At 40.6% G+C, this 19,973-nt stretch overlaps 1 protein-coding gene across 1 annotated transcript; it reads left to right on the plus strand.

Annotated features, from left to right (window-relative positions):
- Positions 1-16,813: 16,813 nt before the first annotated feature.
- LOC122665720 (adhesive plaque matrix protein-like) lies at positions 16,814-19,689 on the plus strand. Its single transcript, XM_043861869.1, has 4 exons — positions 16,814-17,753; positions 17,875-17,946; positions 19,279-19,491; positions 19,592-19,689. The coding sequence occupies exons 1-4, from the start codon at positions 16,814-16,816 to the stop codon at positions 19,687-19,689; spliced, it is 1,323 nt and encodes a 440-aa protein (XP_043717804.1).
- Positions 19,690-19,973: the final 284 nt, after the last annotated feature.

Raw genomic sequence — 19,973 nt, forward strand, 5'->3', positions numbered from 1 at the left:
TACCGATCCAAGGGTACTGATCAAAGGTTAAAAAAAATAGATAAAACGATTTTTATTGTAATTTAGGGGTAAAACTGTTCGATCCAGATCAATATCATATCGGTAGACCGATACCGATTATAAAACCTGCAATGATCAAATCAACTCCGAGTTCATTTTTTTTAAGATATTGTATTTTATGGCCAAATGTTCTCTGTGCAGCAGTGCAGGCTGCACTCAGACACATGAGGGTGGGCAAAATGACCACCCTACCCCTGAATGGGCAGCCCATGTGTTTGGGTGCAGCCTGCACTGCTGCACTGAGAACTTCCGCCCGTATTTTATATATGCACTTAATTAGGTGATTTGATTCCCAAGTCCCTTTTAGTACCGTAAATCTTGGCATGACATTTTATTAGACATTAGATCACACACAACAACTGTGTAAATTGTTTTTTTGGAAGGGGCACGGCTGTCATTCCTAAGATATTTTTGTGTTGTTTCTTTTCTTTTTTAAATTCTATACACAAAATATTATTGCCGTTGTGGCCATGCCTCAACGTATCGGCCGATACTCTATGGTATCGTTAGCCAACGATCTTGATACCTAGTCGAACCATATCGCTGGAATGGTAAGAACCAAGGGTAAAACTGTTTAAAAACCTTGAAGTGGAGCGGCAAAAGCCCTCCACAGTGCCGGTGATGGGAAGATGGAGGATAGTTAGGGGTGTCAATTCCAGGCCCGGTCTGGCCCATTTACTAAACGTGTAGGGCTCAAGTCCGACATGTTTAGTAACCGGGCAATTCCGGTGTGGGGTCCTAGCTTGTCGAGCGTCCGATCGGATCGATCGATTCCAGGCCCGATCTAGCCCACCTAGTTACAGTCCGGCCTAACCCGACTCTTTACCTTGTAAACTTCCCCTCCTCTTCCCTCCCGGTCTCCCTTGTGTGGCAGTGTCTGATTTTGTCTTCTATCAGATTTTGTATTTCAATTTCAGAATTTATGAATTAATTATAATATTCTAATCTTACTAAGACTGTTTGATTTTGATAGATTGGTGATGTTTATTTCATTTTTGTCCCCAAGATTATTCAATTGAAAATTTTCTTTTTCATAATTTGTTTTCAATTTCAAATTCCGTTGAGCATTCGATAGAATCTACTTTTGAGTGGGTTTTCTTTTATGGTTTCATTGTTGAATTTGATTTCTTGTCATTATTAGTCTAATTTGTTTGAATATCAAAATATTAGTTTTTTTTTTTTTTTTATTATTTAAGAATTATAATTCTGCTGCACCGTTTAAAACCCGTTTAGATTTAAACAGACCCATAGCCTGGCTCTACGCCATTTAAGACCCGATTATATTTCCCAATTATAGCCCAAGCCCGATCGAGCCCATCCAGACCTAGCCCGATTATATAAACTGGCAATCATGATGTAAACTTTAAGCACTGTGAGGCCCGACTAAGCCCGACCGATTGACACACCTAGTGGATACCCAAAGTCATGATTCTGCCAACCTCCAATTAGTCCAGTAACATACAATTGCCTGTCATAGGGGGTTGCCCAAAAACTTCCATATTGGTGAAATTCTAGACTTAAAAACAAGTTTGAAACTTTCTTTACAGGAGAGGAGGGTGGTGTGGCACATGGGCCTGAAATGATGTTCAATGAGAGGGTTGGATTGTGTTACCAAAAACCAAAAAAAAAGAGGGTTGGATTGGAGACAAATTAAGCTGCACCGATGAGAAACAAATAGAAGTCAAAAGACAAAGATTGCTTGAATATGGTTCCACAGGTTCCCCTCCTTGAACCTTGAGCAATCTACAATAATAATACACCTTATACATGTGTGCCATAGTAACTTGTTTGTAAGAAAAAGAAATGGCCGTTTACATAATTACATGTCGAAATTAAGTTGATATAAGAAAAGAGATTACATTGGAATATTGGATTGGAAGTTGAGAGTGAGTCCGGTGAATCTTCATGTACGTGAGCATACGTGAACGACTCATAGTCGTTCAAATGAAATATTTTCATAGATTGGATTCCATCTGAATGGCTGTGAGTCGTTCACGTACGTGAAGATTCCCCATTCACGTTGAGAGTTGAAAGCATGCTGGGTTCCCATCACACATCAACATCATGTAGATTCCCTACCCTGAATAATAATAATAATAATAAATTAAAGCAATAAGATACTAGAACTATCATTGATAAATTCGCATTCTAAGTATAGTTTACTATTCAAGCAAAATATGTAAACATACAGCACATATTAGGAGATAGAGTTATCAATCCGTACTTGTGTTATCATCCCTAAGATATGCATGTTTTTCTTCGCCACTTCTTCTAGAGTCATTTTAAGCATACTCTTAACCCTTCTAGTTCCTCCAAGCTAAATCATATTTCTCTCCTTAGTAGAGCATTCAAAAGTCTAAGTTGTATGTGTCCATATTATCTCAAATGAGTTAATTTCTCGTAATTTATCAGGTATCAGAGCTACTCCTAAATTAGCTCTAACTTGTTTGTTACTTATTTTTCGTTTTTTAATTTTTTCACTCATCCATCTCAACATCTTCATTTCAGTTATACTAATTTTTTATTACCAAATATTTAGATCGATACATTATTATTGGTAATATGGTTGTCTTATAAAATTGTCTTTAAGTTTAATAGAAGATATGTATCACATAACATTCCAAACACACCTCTTCATTTCATCGATCGTATTCTAATTCTTTGTGCAACTTCATCAACTCTTCTTTAATTATTTGAGTAACATTACACCCTTTCATCACATTACAAATATTGATGACTTGGATGGCAAATTTTATTATCATTAATAGAAATATTGTTCCTTTTTTGGGTGACTTCTTTCATTTCTTTATGTGTATATATCCCAAGGGACATATTAATAATGCAACATCATGGACATCATGTTAGATATTCCTTCCCTCAAATTTAAGTCAGCACATTAAGAAAAAAATTGAAGAAGACATCCTAACTAAAATCTTGCATACATTCTCCCATGTCCCTACATTACTTACACAAGTCATGGGTTTTCGTGGTTATAATTATGTACAACCATTGACCATTATTGATACAACTATGTATGAATGAAAATTTTAATCAACCCCATGGGTTTATTCAGCTGGTTTAGGACGATGTGCTTCAATTATAAGTTTTCAGGTTCGAGTCCCCACGAATGACACGTTACATAAGGTGAGGGGAGGCTTTGTGTAACCCGGGGTTTCCCTTGGGCTGAACCATAAACCCAGACAGGTTCAATTAAAGGTTTCTTAATAAGATGAATTTAATATCTGCTACCAATTTAGAAATGGCTAACTAACCTATTATTCTATTTTGACAAGATTGGTGTTAAAGTATTACATAGGATGGACACTAAACACTTCCATCACTTAGTTAAGGATGTTCCTCCAAATTTAATCCGCAAATAGATGGGCCCCTCCGAGTGTCCTCTAAAAAGGGAATATAAGTGATTTGAGTTTGTGACCTATACGAGAGCCAGATGGTGGACATGATTAATTAATGGGTTTTTCATATTAACATCCCTGAAGGTGTCAAATATTTATAATCTTACAATTTTTTCTTAATGGATAATAATGTCATTTCACATGTGTACTCGAAAAATTTGTATAACAATAACACTTTCACTTTTTGATAATATATATATTGATATGTCTCTTTCAGCTTATTTTTGAAAACCTTTATATATCCTTATCTTAAAATCTTTGGAGAATAAAGTAAGTGACAATTAAAAGAAGTTGTCAATTTCTAAATACACCTATAAAGGTGTCATTCAGACACTCAATTAATTGTCCCACCACCAGGGCCTTATTACATTATTGCAAGGCCTTCCCCGACCTCCCCTCACTGACTAGGGGGTTTATCACTATCCAAATTAAATCCTCATGCGAGCATGGTTGGTTATAGTGGTGGTATATGTGTTGGACCAATCCATATTGGCTTGGTTTTGGGTGCAAAACTCATCAATAAGTTTTGATGAGCCAAAACATTTAATGTGTCACAACCAATCCAAAGGCTATCCTATCAATTCATATATCTATTGGTTAATGCAATAGTCACATTGGCCCACCACTCCACGTACCTCAAATCAAATGCATCCTTTAGTAATGCCCTGCTTGAGTAATTCTCGTGTCTCGTTGTAAATCTCTTCAACTATCCCACCTTATGTATGCTGATGATCTGATGTTGTACATTAAAACTGAGGTAGATTCTATTAGAACTGTCTTGAAGGAGATGGACTCTTTTATCAATGTCTTCGGGTCTCAAGATGAACAATTTAAAATCATCAATTATTTTGGGAGTGTTTTCCAAGCTTGTAGACAAGAGTTGTTGAGAATTACATGTTTCCATGAGACTATTATGCCAATTAGATATATCTGGTTGTTCCCTTGATTTCTGAGAAATTAAGGATAGTAGATTGTGCTTCGTTGTTTGAGATGGTCCACAAGAATCTTGAAGGGTGGAAGTCTCGCTTCTTATCTTTTGCAGGGAGGCTGCAACTAATTAATCCTCCTCCTATGATGTCAAGTGATTTGCTTGATGTGTAGAATTCCTTCCTTCCCATTTAGGAACATATTGAGTAGAGGGGATTCTGATAGAGTGGTGTGGAAGGCTTCTCATACATGAACCTTTTCAGCTAGATCAACATGGGGCTTGATGCACCAATAGTATCCAAAGGTAGGATGGTCCTCTGCAATTTGGTTTAGAGTCTGTACACCACAAAAATCTTTTATGTCTTGGTGTTGCCTCATTGATGCTCTCCCAATGGTAGATCAGCTCATCAAATGAAATATTCAATCGTCTCCCTTCGATCTACTTCTTTTGTTGTGCTGGTCTTGAAACTCAGAACCGCCTGTTCTTCATTTGTCCTTCTACCTCCCAAGTTTGGATGGACATTCGATATCTCTGCTCCCTTTCTCGTCGTTTTGGTGCGAATGTTATGACCGAAGCAGTTTGGATGGCCAAGGAGATTGGCGGTGATTCCATTGGTTTGATTGGTGATGAACCAAATTACTATCGACCAGTGAAAGGATGACATGTGGAAAACATCAGATTTGAGGCCGACCTGAGCTGATCATCCATCCAGCTCATCATACCTGTTAAATATTGGGCCAACCCGATTTGACCTAAGTCGACCATCTAATCATCCATCCAAGTCGTCATACTAGTCAAATGCCGGGCCGGGCCGACCCGATTTGACCTGAGCCAACCTACAGATCATCCATCTAGTTCATTACAACTATCAAATTCTAGGCCGACCCGAGCCGACAATCAAGCTAAGGACAGAATCACTTCACCCACATCATGCATCTTGCATGACCCAAGGTCATGCCTTTCATATGACTCTCTGTGATAGGTGTCCGCACTAGAAGACCTCCACCTATACAAATGGGAGACCAAAACAACGGTCTAGCACCGATGAAAGGCATACACCGATCCATCATCCAAACTCTATAAATAGCAACTCTAAGCCCAAGTAAGGGGGGACTTGACTTCTCATTTTCTCTACTTGAGATTATCTGTTGCAAGAGGTCTGACTTAGGCATTAGAGCTATTCTGCCGGCCCAGGCCGGCACTCCTTTGCCTCTTATGTTCTTCTGTACAGGTCAGCTCGGCCACAGGAGAGTTTGGGTCAACTTTTGCCGCAACAGATTGGCATCATCTATGGGAAACGGTATCAAAAAAGCTATGGAGACGATCCGTCATGTCAATAGTACAGCAATCAAAAACTTTTAGAAGAACCGACCCGACCTACAAGTCGGAAAGGAAGACCTCATCCGTGAGGTGTGAAGACCCGACCTCCGGATTGGTAAAGGAAGACCTCATCTCTGAGGTGAGAAGAACCAACTCGACCTCCGGGTTGGTAAAGGAAGACCTCATCCGTGAGGTGTGAAGACCCGACCTCTGGGTTGGTAAAGGAAGACCTCATCTCTGAGGTGAGAAGAACCAACCCGACCTCCGGGTTGGTAAAAGAAGACCTCAACTCTGAGGTGAGAAGAACTGACCTGACCTATGGGTCAGCAAGGAAGACCTCATCTCTGAGGTGAAAAGAACCAACCCGACCTCAGGGTTGGTAAAAGAAGACCTCAACTCTAAGGTGAGAAGAACCGACCCAACCTACGGGTCGGCAAGGAAGACCTCATCTCTGAGGTGAGAAGAACCAACTCAACCTCCAGGTTGGTAAAGGAAGACCTCAACTTTGAGGTGAGAAGAACTGACCTATGGGTCGACAAGGAAGACCTCATCCATGAGGTGTGAAGACCCGACCTTCGGATTGGTAAAGGAAGACCTCATCTCTGAGGTGAGAAGAACCAACCCGACCTTCGGGTTGGTAAAGGAAGGCCTCAACTTTGAGGTGAGAAGAATCGACCTATGGGTCGGCAAGGAAGACTTCATCTGTGAGGTGTGAAGACCCCACCTCTGGGTTGGTAAAGGAAGACCTCATCTCTGAGGTGAGAAGAACCAACCCGACCTCCAGGTTGGTAAAGGAAGACCTCAACTCTGAGGTGAGAAGGACCGACCCGACCTACCAGCTGACTTCTGGGATGGTAAAGACCTCATCCGTGAGGAGACGAAGCCGACCTCCAGGTTGACAACAGACGAAGCCGACCTCCGGGTTGGAAACAGACGAGGCCGACCTCCGGGTTGGCAACAGACGAAGCCGACCTCCGAGTTCGGAACAGATGAGGCCGACCTTCGGGTTGGCAACAGATGAAGCTGACCTCCGGGTTGGGAACAGACGAGGCCGACCTACGGGTTGGTAAAGACCTCACCCTTGAGGGATAAAAAGTCCTCACTCGTGAGGCATAAAAAGTCCTCACCCGTGAGGTATAAAAGACCTCACCCGTGAGGCATGAAAGCCCTTACCCGTAAGGCATAAAAAGCCCTCACCCGTGAGGCATAAAAGAGTCCTCATCCTTGAGGCATAAAAATTCCTCACGTACCGACCTCAGAGTCGGAAAGGTTCTCATCTAAAGGAGGACACTACCAACTTTCAGGGTCGGGCAAAGAAGATATCAAGATCTAAATATCTACGATAAATCACGTCAATCCAAAAACAACACATATTCGAAAGAAAGAGAGAAGTATGAGGAATATCTATAAGGCAAGTAAAGCGAAGAGAAAGTTCAAAGATCATATACTTTAGAGGTCGACATCGGTAAAGTTCAACCGAGCCGTGGACTTGTGACTACTCACTCAGGGCTATCTCACCCTGAATGAGTAGGGGGCTTATGATGAACCAAATTACTATCGACCAGTGAAAGGATGACATGTGGAAAACATCACATTTGAGGCAGACCCGAGCTAATCATCCATCCAGCTCATCATACCTGTCAAATATTGGGCTGACCCAATTTGACCTAAGTCGACTATCTAATCATCCATCCAAGTCATCATACTAGTCAAATACCGGGCCGACCCAATTTGACCTGAGCCGACCTTCAAATCATCCATCTAGCTCATTACAACTATCAGATTCTAGGCCGACCCGATGCCATGCAGACCCGATGCCAGACCGACCTGAGCCGACAATCAAGCTAAGGACAGAATCACTTCACCCACATCATGCATCTTGCATGACCCAAGGTCATGCCTTTTATATGACTCTCTGTGACAGGTGTCCGCACTAGAACACTTCCACCTATACAAATGGGAGACAAAAACAACGGTCTAGCACCGATGAAGGCCTACACCGATTTATCATCCAAACTCTATAAATAACAACTCCAAGCCCAGGTAAGGGGGGACTTGACTTCTCATTTTCTCTACTTGAGATTATCTGCTGGAAGAGGTCTGACTTAGGCATCAGAGCTATTCCGCCGGCCCAGGCCGTCACTCCTTTGCCTCTTATGTTCTTATGTGCAGGTCAGCTCAGCCATAGAAGGGTTCGGGTCAAATCTTACCGCAACAGATTGGCGCCATCTATGGGAAACCATATCAAAAAAGCTATGGAGAAGATCCGTCATGTCAATAGTATAATAATCAGAAACTTTTAGAAGAATCGACCTGACCTACGGGTCCGCAAGGAAGACCTCAACTCTGAGGTGAGAAGAACCAACCTACGGGTCAGCAAGCAAGACCTCATCCGTGAGGGGTGAAGACCCGACCTCCGGGTTGATAAAGGAAGACCTCATCTCTGTGGTGAGAAGAACCAACTCGACCTCCGGGTTGGTAAAGGAAGACCTCATCCGTGAGGTGTGAAGACCCGACCTCCGAGTTTGTAAAGGAAGACCTCATCTCTGAGGTGAGAAGAACCAACCCGATCTCCGGGTTGGTAAAAGAAGACCTCAACTCTGATGTGAGAAGAACTGACCCGACCTACGGGTCGACAAGGAAGACCTCATCTCTGAGGTGAGAAGAACCAACCTGACCTCCGGGTTGGTAAAGGAAGACCTAAACTCGAGGTGAGAAGAACCGACCTCGGTTGAAGGAAGACCTCCGAGGTGAGAAGTCTAGGTGGTAAAGGAAGACCTCAACTCGAGGTGAGAAGAACTCGGTAAGAACGACCTATGGGTCGGCAAGGAAGACCTCATCCGTGAGGTGTGAAGACCTGACCTCCAAGTTGGTAAAGGAAGACCTCATCTCTGAGGTGAGAAGAACCAACCCGACCTCTGGGTTAGTAAAGGAAGACCTAAACTCTGAGGTGAGAAGAACCGACCTGACCTACGAGCCGACTTCTGGGATGGTAAAGACCTCATCCGTGAGGAGACGAAGCCGGCCTCCGGGTTGACAACAGACGATGCCGACCTTCGGGTTGGGAACATATGAGGCCAACCTCCGGGTTGGCAACAGACGAAGCTGACCTCCGTATTGGGAATAGACGAGGCCGACCTACGGGTTGGTAAAGACCTCACCCTTGAGGGATAAAAAGTCCTCAACCGTGAGGCATAAAAAGTCCTCACCCGTGAGGTATAAAAGTCCTCACCTATGAGGCATGAAAGCCTTTACCCATAAGGCATAAAATGCCCTCACCCGTGAAAGATAAAAGAGTCCTCATCCGTGAGGCATAAAAATTCCTCACGTACCGACCTCAGAGTCGGAAAGGTTCTCATCTAAAGGAGGACACTACCAACTTTCAGGGTCGGGCAAAGAAGATATCAAGATCTAAATATCTACGATAAATCAAGTCAATCCAAAAACAACACACATTCGAAAGAAAGAGAGAAGTATGAGGAATATCCACAAGGCAAGCACAGCGAAGAGAAAGTTCATAGATCATATACTTTAGAGGTCGACATCGGTAAAGTCTGACCTAACCGTGGACTTGTGACTACTCACTTAGGGCGATCTCACCCTGAATGAGTGGGGGGCTTATGATGAACCAAATTACTATCAACCAGTGAAAGGATGACATGTGAAAAACATCAGATTTGAGGCCGACCCGAGCTGATTATCCATCCAGCTCATCATACCTGTCAAATATTGGGCCGACCCGATTTGACCTAAGTCGACCATCTAATCATCCATCCAAGTCATCATACTAGTCAAATGCCGGGCCAACCCGATTTGACCTGAGCCGACCTTTAGATCATCCATCTTGCTCATTACAACTATCAGATTCTAGGCCGACCAGATGCCATGCTGACCCAATGCCAGACCGACCCGAGCCGACAATCAAGCTAAGGACAGAATCACTTCACCCACATCGTGCATCTTGCATGACCCAAGGTCATGCCTTTCATATGACTCTCTGTGACAGGTGTCCGCACTAGAAGACCTCCACCTATACAAATGGGAGACCAAAACAACGGTCTAGCACCGATGAGAAAGGCCTACACCGATGTATCATCCAAACTCTATAAATAGCAACTCCAAGCCCAGGTAAGGGGGGACTTGACTTCTCATTTTCTCTACTTGGGATTATCTATTGCAAGAGGTCTGACTTAGGCATCGGAGCTCTCCTTTGCCTCTTATGTTCTTCTGTGTAGGTCAGCTCGGCCACAGGAGAGAGTTCGGGTCAAATCTTGCCGCAACAGTTGGCAAGTTGGCTTTCTATTCAACTATTTCTCACCTTTGGATGGAAAGAAATATGAGAATCTTCCAAAACATGCAAAACCCGACCTAACCAGTGATTCTTCGGGATATTCAGATGGATGTTCAAGATAATATTGTAAAGTCTCTACCCTCAGAAGGAAAGAGATCGAGAAGGAACTTTTTCCTTGTTTCTCAAAGGGATATGATATCCAAGTGACTTGACTTCTTGGGAGCTAGGTTTTGGGCATTGGTTGTTGCTCTCTGTTTTTTTGTTTGTCGGGCTGCTATTTTTTCATTTCATATTTTCCCTCGTCTTGGTTTGGCCCTCTCTTATGAGGCTAGTCATGATGCATTAGGATGAGCTTCTTGTACATCCCCTCCCCCTTTCGTGTTTTCCTTTGTTTTGAATAAAGTTTAAAAAAAAAAAAAAAAAAAAACCCCTACTTGAAAGTCAAAATTACAAGAACCTTTCCTTAGTGTATATTGAGAATTGATGACTACAAATAATTCTTCTTCCTCAAAGATGCTGGGGACGAGTTTAGGTTTCAGCTAATCCAATTCGTAGTGCCCAATAGTAAATTTCCAATTTTGTAATACAATTTGAGAACAACTGCTTAACACAATTGGTAGGAGTGTGGAGTGTAAAAGCGCACTTTACCAAGAGGTCTTGGGTTCAAACCTCTTGGTACTCTTCTTCCCTCTCTCTCACATAGAATAGGTACCTATAAAAAAAAAAAAAAAGTATATCCCTGGTACATTATTTTATCCTTCATTAAGTGATGGGAGAATGATGTTTGTTTAAGTTTTACATACCCCTCCAAAACTCTATCGATTTCTACTCTTGTGGGACCCTAGGAGAAGATGAAAATGTGGGGTAGATAAAGTAGAGGCCATGCACTTTAGGGTGCTATGTGAGGGATTACATTATATAAGTTGTCATAGTCTATATGAAATGACAAGATTACCCTTACATTAAATAACTTTTAGGAATAAGATGAGAAAAAAAAGTAAAGTTACAACTTCATAGTTCACGTACACCCTATAAGAGAAGGTTACAACTTCTTAGTTCACATACACCTTATAAGAGAGCGTTCTCTATGGGGGAGTGCAAGGGCTATGTGTGCGTGGCAGATGAGATAGCACGTGCTAGTGTCTCGAGGATAGAATTTTCACCTTCATAGGGGGCGGGGCGATCATTTCACCCACATTGTCTGGGTGTGGCTTCCACATAACACATTTAGTACGTGGTCTGAAAAAGGAGTCAATCCATATAGATCCCACATTTTCAAAATAAAAATAATACAAAAACATATGTAAGGACCCTCACTTTTTGTGAGAGAGCAAGGGAAAGTATCCATACAAAAGTAGTGTGCGCCTTGTGTGGCTCCCACGCCTAAACACACAAACTGTCTTGGTAGTCTGGGATTTATGCCTTTACATGGGGGCAAGGTGGTTCGTGTGTCTAGGCATGGGAGCCACATAAGGCACAAGACCGGGTAGCATTCTTTCTCCCATATATATATATCTTGTGTCAAATAATTTATAATCTTACTTTTTTTTCCTTTCGGTATAACATAACTTTGTTTAAAATTCTATCATTTCACATGTGTACTCGAAAGATGTGAAAAACAATAACTTTTGATAATAACATAATTAAGGGAAGTAGTTTTCTGTACGGGAGTGTGGCCTTCACCAGCACTCCCATGTGTCTATCTCTCTCCTCCTTAAAATAAGGGGGCAGAGATGTCTTTTCACATGGGGAGGAGAGAGATAGACTCATGGGAGTGCTGGCGTAGGCCACACTCCTGGACAAAGAACTTTTTCCCATAACATAAGGGAGAAAGTTCTTTGTCCGGGAGTGTGGCCTATGTTAGCACTCCCATGAGTCTATCTCTCTCCTCCTCAAAACAAGGGAGCAAAGGTGTTCTTTCAAATGGGGAGGAGAGATAGACTTCTGGGAGTGCTGGCATAGGCCACATTCCCGGACAAAGAACTTTCTTCCATAATATAATAATGTCACTTTCAATTTTGAAAACCCTTTTATCCCCAACGTAAAGAACTTTTGGAAATAAGACAAGGGGTAGTTAAAAAAAAGGTATTAAGTTCTAAATAAAACTATAATCCTTTTTACCCTTGATTTAAAGAACTTTTGAAAATAAGAAAAATGGCAATTAAAAAAAAATGTCAAAAAAAAGTGTCAAGTTTTGTATGGGGAGAGAGAGAGAGGATTCCCACAAAGCTATGTCCTCTGCTTGACGATATATAACCTGCAAATACTTCCAATTAAGGGATTTGCCATTGTCGATTCAAATCCAAATCAGCCAATTTGTTCTATCCAACCTCGATTCCACCACAAACTCTACTAAATATCATAAACCCTCTTTACCTGTAATTTTGTGTTCATTCCTAGAGAAGCTAATTCAATAGCAGACTCTCTAGCCTGGGAAGCCCTATCTATGCAGTGTACGACAGTGTGGCCAAATTTCATCGTGTATGTTGAAAGATTGTACTTCTACAGTTTCGTGCCCTTCATTGGTTAATAAATAGTTTTTGCATTTCCACACCCCCCCCCCCCCCCCCAAAAAAAAAAAAAGATATCATGTACCCTCTCACACTCTCTTCTTCCTAACATGTGAGCCCCTAGTATATGAATTGATGGACATATAGATAGTCTGATCCAAGGATGGATCGGATTGGCCATACAAGAATAAGCTAGGTCCGCTCCCATTGGCAGTGGCAATCCTATGTTAAACTCAGTAATAGTAACATGCCTAGATAAAAACTATAATGATCAAATTAACTTCAGGGAAAAAGAATGCTATCTGGTCATGTGGCTCATGTGCCCATATAGAAACATGCAAAAGAACTGTCTTGCTCCCATGAAATTTATAAGTACAATTATATTGATGCCCCTGTGTGTACTTTCATTGGCCCTACAATGATGCAAGCGTTACATAATCAAATAGTAATCTCTTGCCCGAGTTGAATTTTATCAAATTGAGTATTATATATGCATTTATGGAGCGATTTGATTCCCAAGTCCCAAGTCCCAAGTCCCAAGTCTTGACTTATAAGACATACATCATTTTGATTATTACACACAATTCCTGTGAAAATTATTTTTTGGGAGGGCTCTCATCTCCAAGATATTTTTGTTTGGGAAAAAGAGCACTAACCGGTCATGTGGTTCTTGCACCTAAGCAGTAGACCGTATGAAATTACTACGCCATTCCCAACGAATAAAAAAACTCATTCAATTAAATGTTCTTGCACACACTCTTATTGGCCCCACAAGAATAAGCTAGCTGTGATCCCATTGACCTGGAATAGTAACATAACTGGAAAAAGAATGTGCTATCTGGTCATTTGGCTCATGTGCCCATATAAGCATGCAAAAGAACTGTGCTGCTTTCATAAAATGTAGAAGTGCATTTATAATGATGTTCTTGCGTGTACTTTCATTGGCCCTACAATAATGTAAGCGCTTCATGACCAAACAATAATCTCTTGCCCGTGATGAATTTTATCAAATTGGGTATTGTATATGCATTTATGGTGCAATTTGATTCCCAAGACCCGAGTCTTGATTTATAAGACATACATCATTTTGATGATTACACACACAATACCTTTGAAAATTGGTTTTTTTTTATTTTTCGTTTGGAGGGGCTTTCATCTCCAAGATATTTTTATTTGAGAAAAAGAACACTAACCGATCACGTGGTTCTTGCACCTAAGCACAAAACCGTACGAAATTACTACTCAATTTCCAATGAATTAAAAAACTCATTCAATTAAATGTTCTCGCACACACTCTTATTGATACAAATACTATACAAACGGATAATGGTCTTTTGTCCTATTTATTTTATTTTTTCAAATTTTACCCGGAAGATATTATTGTCGCTGTGACCTTGAAGGGATGAGCAGATAGGAATGCGCCAGGCCTGGCACACGGTTTCTCGCCTTCTCAACGTGAAATAAGGTAGGCTGCCAGGTATTTCTCCAAGCCACTACCCAACCTGCCAACTTGCCAACTTGCGTGCTTGTGTTCAAACCTCCTAGGCTTTTAAGTCAATTACTTTTTAAAGGTCATTAAAACCTGCTTAAATTGTTATCTTTTTTGGAGGAATTTTTTTTGGTTATCTATCTAAAAATTGATTTTAAATTTATCAAATTATTCATCTTATTTTTTGTTTAATCAAATTATCTAAAATAAAGATGTGTATTACGTATCAATGACCTAAATCTTTTTTTTTTTTTGACACTGTATCAATGACCTAAATAATTATCTAATTTTTTGTCATTTCAATAATTATTATTAATTTATTTTTTTTTTGTAATTTGCTTAAATCGAAACCTTTTTTGGGTAATCTCATAATTCTCCAATTTTTCTCCCAACAAATTGCATATTATTTTTGAAAAAGTGATGTACACAAGGTTAATAGTCCACACCCATTATTTTATTTATTCATTAATTTATTTAGATGCTTACATACGACAATTTACATTTGATTCATATAATAAACTTTGATTGGGAAAAATCAAAGACATATTCTCATAAATAATACATACACAACATACAAATATCATATAGATTGATTAAGTTTTCCAAACTATATAGGATCTTGAAGTTTGATGCTTAAAAATATTCTGGAACTTTTTTTTTTTTTTTTGTTTTTGGTAAGAAAAGTATTCTGGAATCGGTTCTGCAACTACCTACTAAAAGATATATTCAAAATGGAAAAAATAACTCTGTCCGGGAGTATAGCCCCTGTGCCCAGACACAAGATGGGACAAAATTATCGCCCTATCCCCCGATGAGAAATGGAAATACCGCACCTATTTATGCTTCCGTACGCTAAGAATGTCAATTGAGCACTAGAACTGGAAACCAAACCGCAAAAACACCGGAACCTACCCACCCAATACCATATTGGGCCAGTTCTAGATCTACCGATAAGTTATTGATCCGATTTTAGATCTATCAATTAATTTATTAGTCTCCCAATGGTTCCAGAAGCGATAATCCAACTAGGAACAGTTGGAACTAGAACAAATCTCAACCCTACATATTATATAATTCTTAATTTTTATAGTCATGAAAGCTAAGGTCAAATCCTTTATTCTTTTAGTTTTTCGATTTTGACAGGTACCTCGTCTCATATACTATTTTACCAAAGATTTGGCTGTTAAGATCCATTTAAGAATTCTAACTTCAGAACATGCCTTAAAATAATCCTAATTTATGAGGGTGGTGGTGTTCCTACTTATTAATTGGATATAAAATAAGATGTACTATAGGTTGGTTCCATGATTTGAGAAAAGAAAAATGACAGTAGGTTGCATATCTCATGTGATTGAAATTAGTCATTTATTATAATATTATTAAATATATGTAAGCATGTATTAGGGAAAAATTTGGCCTGCTTAAAATCAAACCAGCCCACCCATTAGTCAATGGTTCTAAATAGGGATGTAAATGGATCGGATGCGGCTCGGATGGTGCTATATCCACATCCGCATCCGATCGATTAGCTTTCAGACGGATTCGGATAGTGTTAAACGGATATGGACACAGATACGGATCAGCTATTTTATCTGTTCACATGTAAATATAGCTTTTCGGATAGCTATAGTCTATCCGTATCCGCATCCGTTTAGCTTTCGGACGGATTCGGATAGTACTAAACGGATTCGAACAAGGATATGAAAACGAATTTCAGCTATTCATTTACATCCCTAATTCTAAATCCCAGATTTGGAAGTGATTTAATTTATTGGTCTAGCTCTAATCTTGACCCTTAGGGCTGGAATCAATAACAAGCCAAACCAATTAACACCTTTACCGTGCGCTCCCATTCGTCCCATGCTAGCACAAAGACCATAATCTCAGACAGAGAATACATTACTTATTCATAAAAAAATTAAATTGGAAAATAGAACTTTGTCCCAGAGTGTGGCCTAGGCCAGCACTCGCATGAGTGGTAAAAAAAGATACATACATGAATGCTGGCATAGGGACATAAAAATACCTCTTAGCAGGAATGTTCTTGCTACAAGACTGGCAGCCAAAGAAATGGAATAATTTACTTCCCTTTTCTTCCCCTTTGGTTCATAAATTACCTCCTAGGTTTTTGTATTTTCTAAAATACCCCTTAAGATCCTATTTCCTTAGCTGCCAGCCTTGTAACAAGAACATTTCGTTCAAAAGAGTTACACACATGAGTGCTGGCATAGGGACATAAAAATACCTCCTTTTTTTAATAACCAAAAAAAAAAAAAAAAAAACCCTCTCTAATTTCCCTAAAAATATACACCCAAAAGAATGCAAGTGTTTCCCCCGAATCCGTTCCCGAGCGCGGCTCCTTTTAAAATTGATTTTCCTTCAACGCCTTTGCACGTTACAGGCTTACAACCCAGGCTAGACTAGAGGAATCAATATGAAAAGTCAACATATCAACCATCTCACCATCTCTTACGATCAACACAAATTGATTTCTCAGGACTCCAGAGTGGAGTGAATAATGGAAATGATCCATCATCTATATCTCACATTCACATTCTCCTCCCTCTCTTTATAAATCTATCATCAAACCAGAGTTCTTCTCTTGCCGTCTTTCTCCTCATATAGAGGCCCATAGATATATATATACATAAGCATATATATATATATAGAGAGAGAGAGAGAGAGGAGAGAGACATCCAATGGGCCGGCCGGCAGAAGCAAATCCTCCATCATCAACACCGGCTGAAGCAAATCCTCCACCATCAACATTGGAAATGCAGCCGGAATCTGACCCAAGAAATGCCGGCTACGAAGTCAATCCAGACAACACTGGCCCAGCCGAAGAGATACCTCCGGAAACCCACAACTCTCAACACGGCCAAGAAATGCCCCAAGAGAGCAACCACCCTCAGCCATTTAGTCAAACACAGGATAACCCAATACACCACCACCACCACCACCACCAACCAACAACAACAACAAAAGTTCCACTTCTACCAACAAGCATCACCATCACCATCTTCTAATCCGGTTTCATACCCACCACAAACAAATCCTTACCCGACACAGCTACCACGTGACGCACCGGCACAACCACAACCATCTCAAACACCGCCGGCAAACTATCCTCCTCAGAGTCAGTCCCCCACAGCAGCAAGCTATCCTCCTAAGACATCGCCGGCAAACTATCCTCCTCAGAGTCAGACACCCACACCAGAAAACTATCCACCTCAGAGTCATACACCTAGAGCAGCAAGCTATCCTCCTAAGGCATCGCCGGAAAACTATCCACCTCAGAGTCATACACCCACACCAGAAAGCTATCCTCCTAAGGCACCGCCTGCAAACTTTCCTCCTCAGAATCAAACACCCCAAGTAGCAAACTATCCTCCTAAGGCACCGCCGGCAAACTACCCTCCTCAGACACTACCAGCAAACTATCCTCCACAATCCAACCCACAACTAAACCCTCCTTTTCATCAGAACGGTTATCAAACTACTCAGCAGCCGCCGCCGCCAGTGCAGTTTCCACCTGCGCAACCTGTTTATCAACATCAACCAACAGTACAGACATATCCTCAGACGTTTCCGGCCGATCACAAACCAGGGGTTCAGCCGACCGTTGCGGCAGCCGGGATTCCAGTGCAACAATCTGGAATGATGGGGAGTTACGGTACCAATGCCGGCACTGAGGCTTGGACCACCGGCCTCTTTGACTGCATGGAAGATCCCCAAAACGGTGACCAATTAAAGATCCTCTCTTTTTCTTATTATCTACATTCTTCGTTAATTTTCTTGAATCTAAGCTGGAATTAGGAACGAAAGCTGATCATAGTTTAAATTTTGTTGGGTTGATGCAGCTATTACGACATTTTTATTTCCATTCTTCACATTCGGGCAGATTGCAGAAATCATTGATAATGGCCATACCTGTAAGTTCTATGTTGGATTTGATTTGGTTGAAGAAACAGGTTTTAACTCGGGCGAGTCAAACCGAGTTGATTCCATTTTAGACATACTAATTACTAGGTTAGGAATTGGCTGGAAGAATTTCCTGATTCAATTCAGTTCAGAATGTAGAGAAGCCAATTCTTGATTGTGTTCTCACCAAGCTATTTCTGAGTCTGACAGATTTTAAAACTAATTCTGACGATTCTGGGCCGATTCAAATCGGAGGTTGACTCATTAGAGTCATTGTAGGCTGTATTTACTCTCATTTAACCACCATGTGATTGATCAATCATGCTAATCCAAGAAGCATGATGTCATGATGGAAAAGGTTCCTACCAATCCCGATCCATTCGGTCGAAATCATCATGGAATCGGTTGAAATTCTATAAATTAGAATGAGAAGCAACAACTATTTCTCAAAAACCTATGACTTTGGGAGTTTTTGATTCAATAAACTTGAGAATTGAAACTTGTTACAGAAATAAGTTTCATTGATTTTCTTTTACTGCCTGAAATTTAAAACAATGGCAAAGATTGAAAATAAAACATGAAACCAAGACGATTCAAAAAATGGTTGAAGAAATCAATTGGGATTGTGATCTGGCATGGCCGATTCTGATTCGAACCAGGCAATTCATCTAATTTGATTTCGATTCTCATTCCTTAAACCATGAGAAACATAAATCAACCCTCCTTTTTTTTCTTTTAAAGGAGAAAGTTTTACTCCACCCATCTTATGGTTCACAAACCCTTCCAAGTTTTAGTATGTTCCCAAAACACCCTCCTGATGCCCATAGTGGATCGAGGAAAATCCGATCCTTTCATAATTTTCCTAAGAAGTTCTCTTATCATTGTTTTTTCCCTACTGATTTTTCTATTTCAAAGTAGGAAAAGAGAATGCTACCTGGGCGAATGCGGTAGGCGGCACCCAAACATAGAGGCGGGCAGAATGATCACCATGCCCCCAGAAAATTCCGCCTTTCAATGGGAGCTTAACGGTCATTTCAACCGCCCTTGTGTCTGGACGCAGACAACGTAGTGCACATGCGCAAGTGGTTGCGTTCTTTCTCCCAATAATAACGAACTTAAGAAGTCTGAGTCACCCGCAGCTTGTCCATTTGAGTTATAAGGCAAAAGTTTTCATGCACGACTAGCATTCAATGCAGTTAGATTAGCATAAAATATCAATTCAAAATAACATAAAAGCCCTTGAACCCTTATAAGTTGATGGAAGAATGTCCACTATACGAAGAATACCTTTCCCAAACTTTTCTTCTTTTTTATTTTTTCTAATCTGATAAATGCACGTACAGCATGTGGGACGAGTGGAATATTCTATGGTGCAATCGCGGTGCTGATCTACATGCCGTTCCTGTTGTCATGCACGTACCGTACGAAGCTGAGGAGTAAGTATGACCTGGTGGAGGCTCCTGCACCAGATTGGATCACCCATTTCATCTTTGAATGCTGTGCTCTGAGTCAAGAATATAGGGAACTCCGCAACCGAGGCTTTGATCCTGCCTTAGGTAAAACCCTAAAAAACCAAATATATATATCTCATTTTCTTATTTTCTTTCAATTCTTCCCCTACCTTCTTATCTCATTCTTTGTCTCTTAAATTTATAGGATGGATTGGAAACGTGTCTAGGAATCAAAACTTGCAACATCAGCAGCAGCAAAAGGTTCATATGGTGCCTCCAATGAATCAAACCATGAGGGGATGATCACAAAGTTGATTTACTTGGATTAGTGTGATAATTTGTCATTTCTGGTTTAATAAGTCTTTGTTCTTGGAAATCCTTGGATATATAATACCATGATTCCAAGTTAATCAAAGGATTAATGTTCATTAATTACTGCAATAGGTTCTTTGTATGAGTCCATCTAATTAATTTTGCAAAAGTTTTATTTTCTTATTGTATTTTAATTAAAAGCAGTATTTTACCATATTTTCAACTCCAAACTAAAACATGGCAGATCTTATGGCCATGTGGGATGACCTTCCTTG

The sequence above is a fragment of the Telopea speciosissima genome, chromosome 6 (genome assembly GCF_018873765.1).
Source record: "Telopea speciosissima isolate NSW1024214 ecotype Mountain lineage chromosome 6, Tspe_v1, whole genome shotgun sequence".
NCBI classification, from domain to species: Eukaryota; Viridiplantae; Streptophyta; class Magnoliopsida; order Proteales; family Proteaceae; genus Telopea; species Telopea speciosissima.

Coding starts and splice junctions, on each gene's coding strand:
- LOC122665720 (XM_043861869.1), top strand. CDS start 16,814: ATGCCGGCTACGAAGTCAATCCAGACAACACTGGCCCAGCCGAAGAGA. Junction 17,754..17,874: donor CATGGAAGATCCCCAAAACG/GTGACCAATTAA, acceptor GGGTTGATGCAG/CTATTACGACATTTTTATTT. Junction 19,492..19,591: donor AGGCTTTGATCCTGCCTTAG/GTAAAACCCTAA, acceptor TTAAATTTATAG/GATGGATTGGAAACGTGTCT.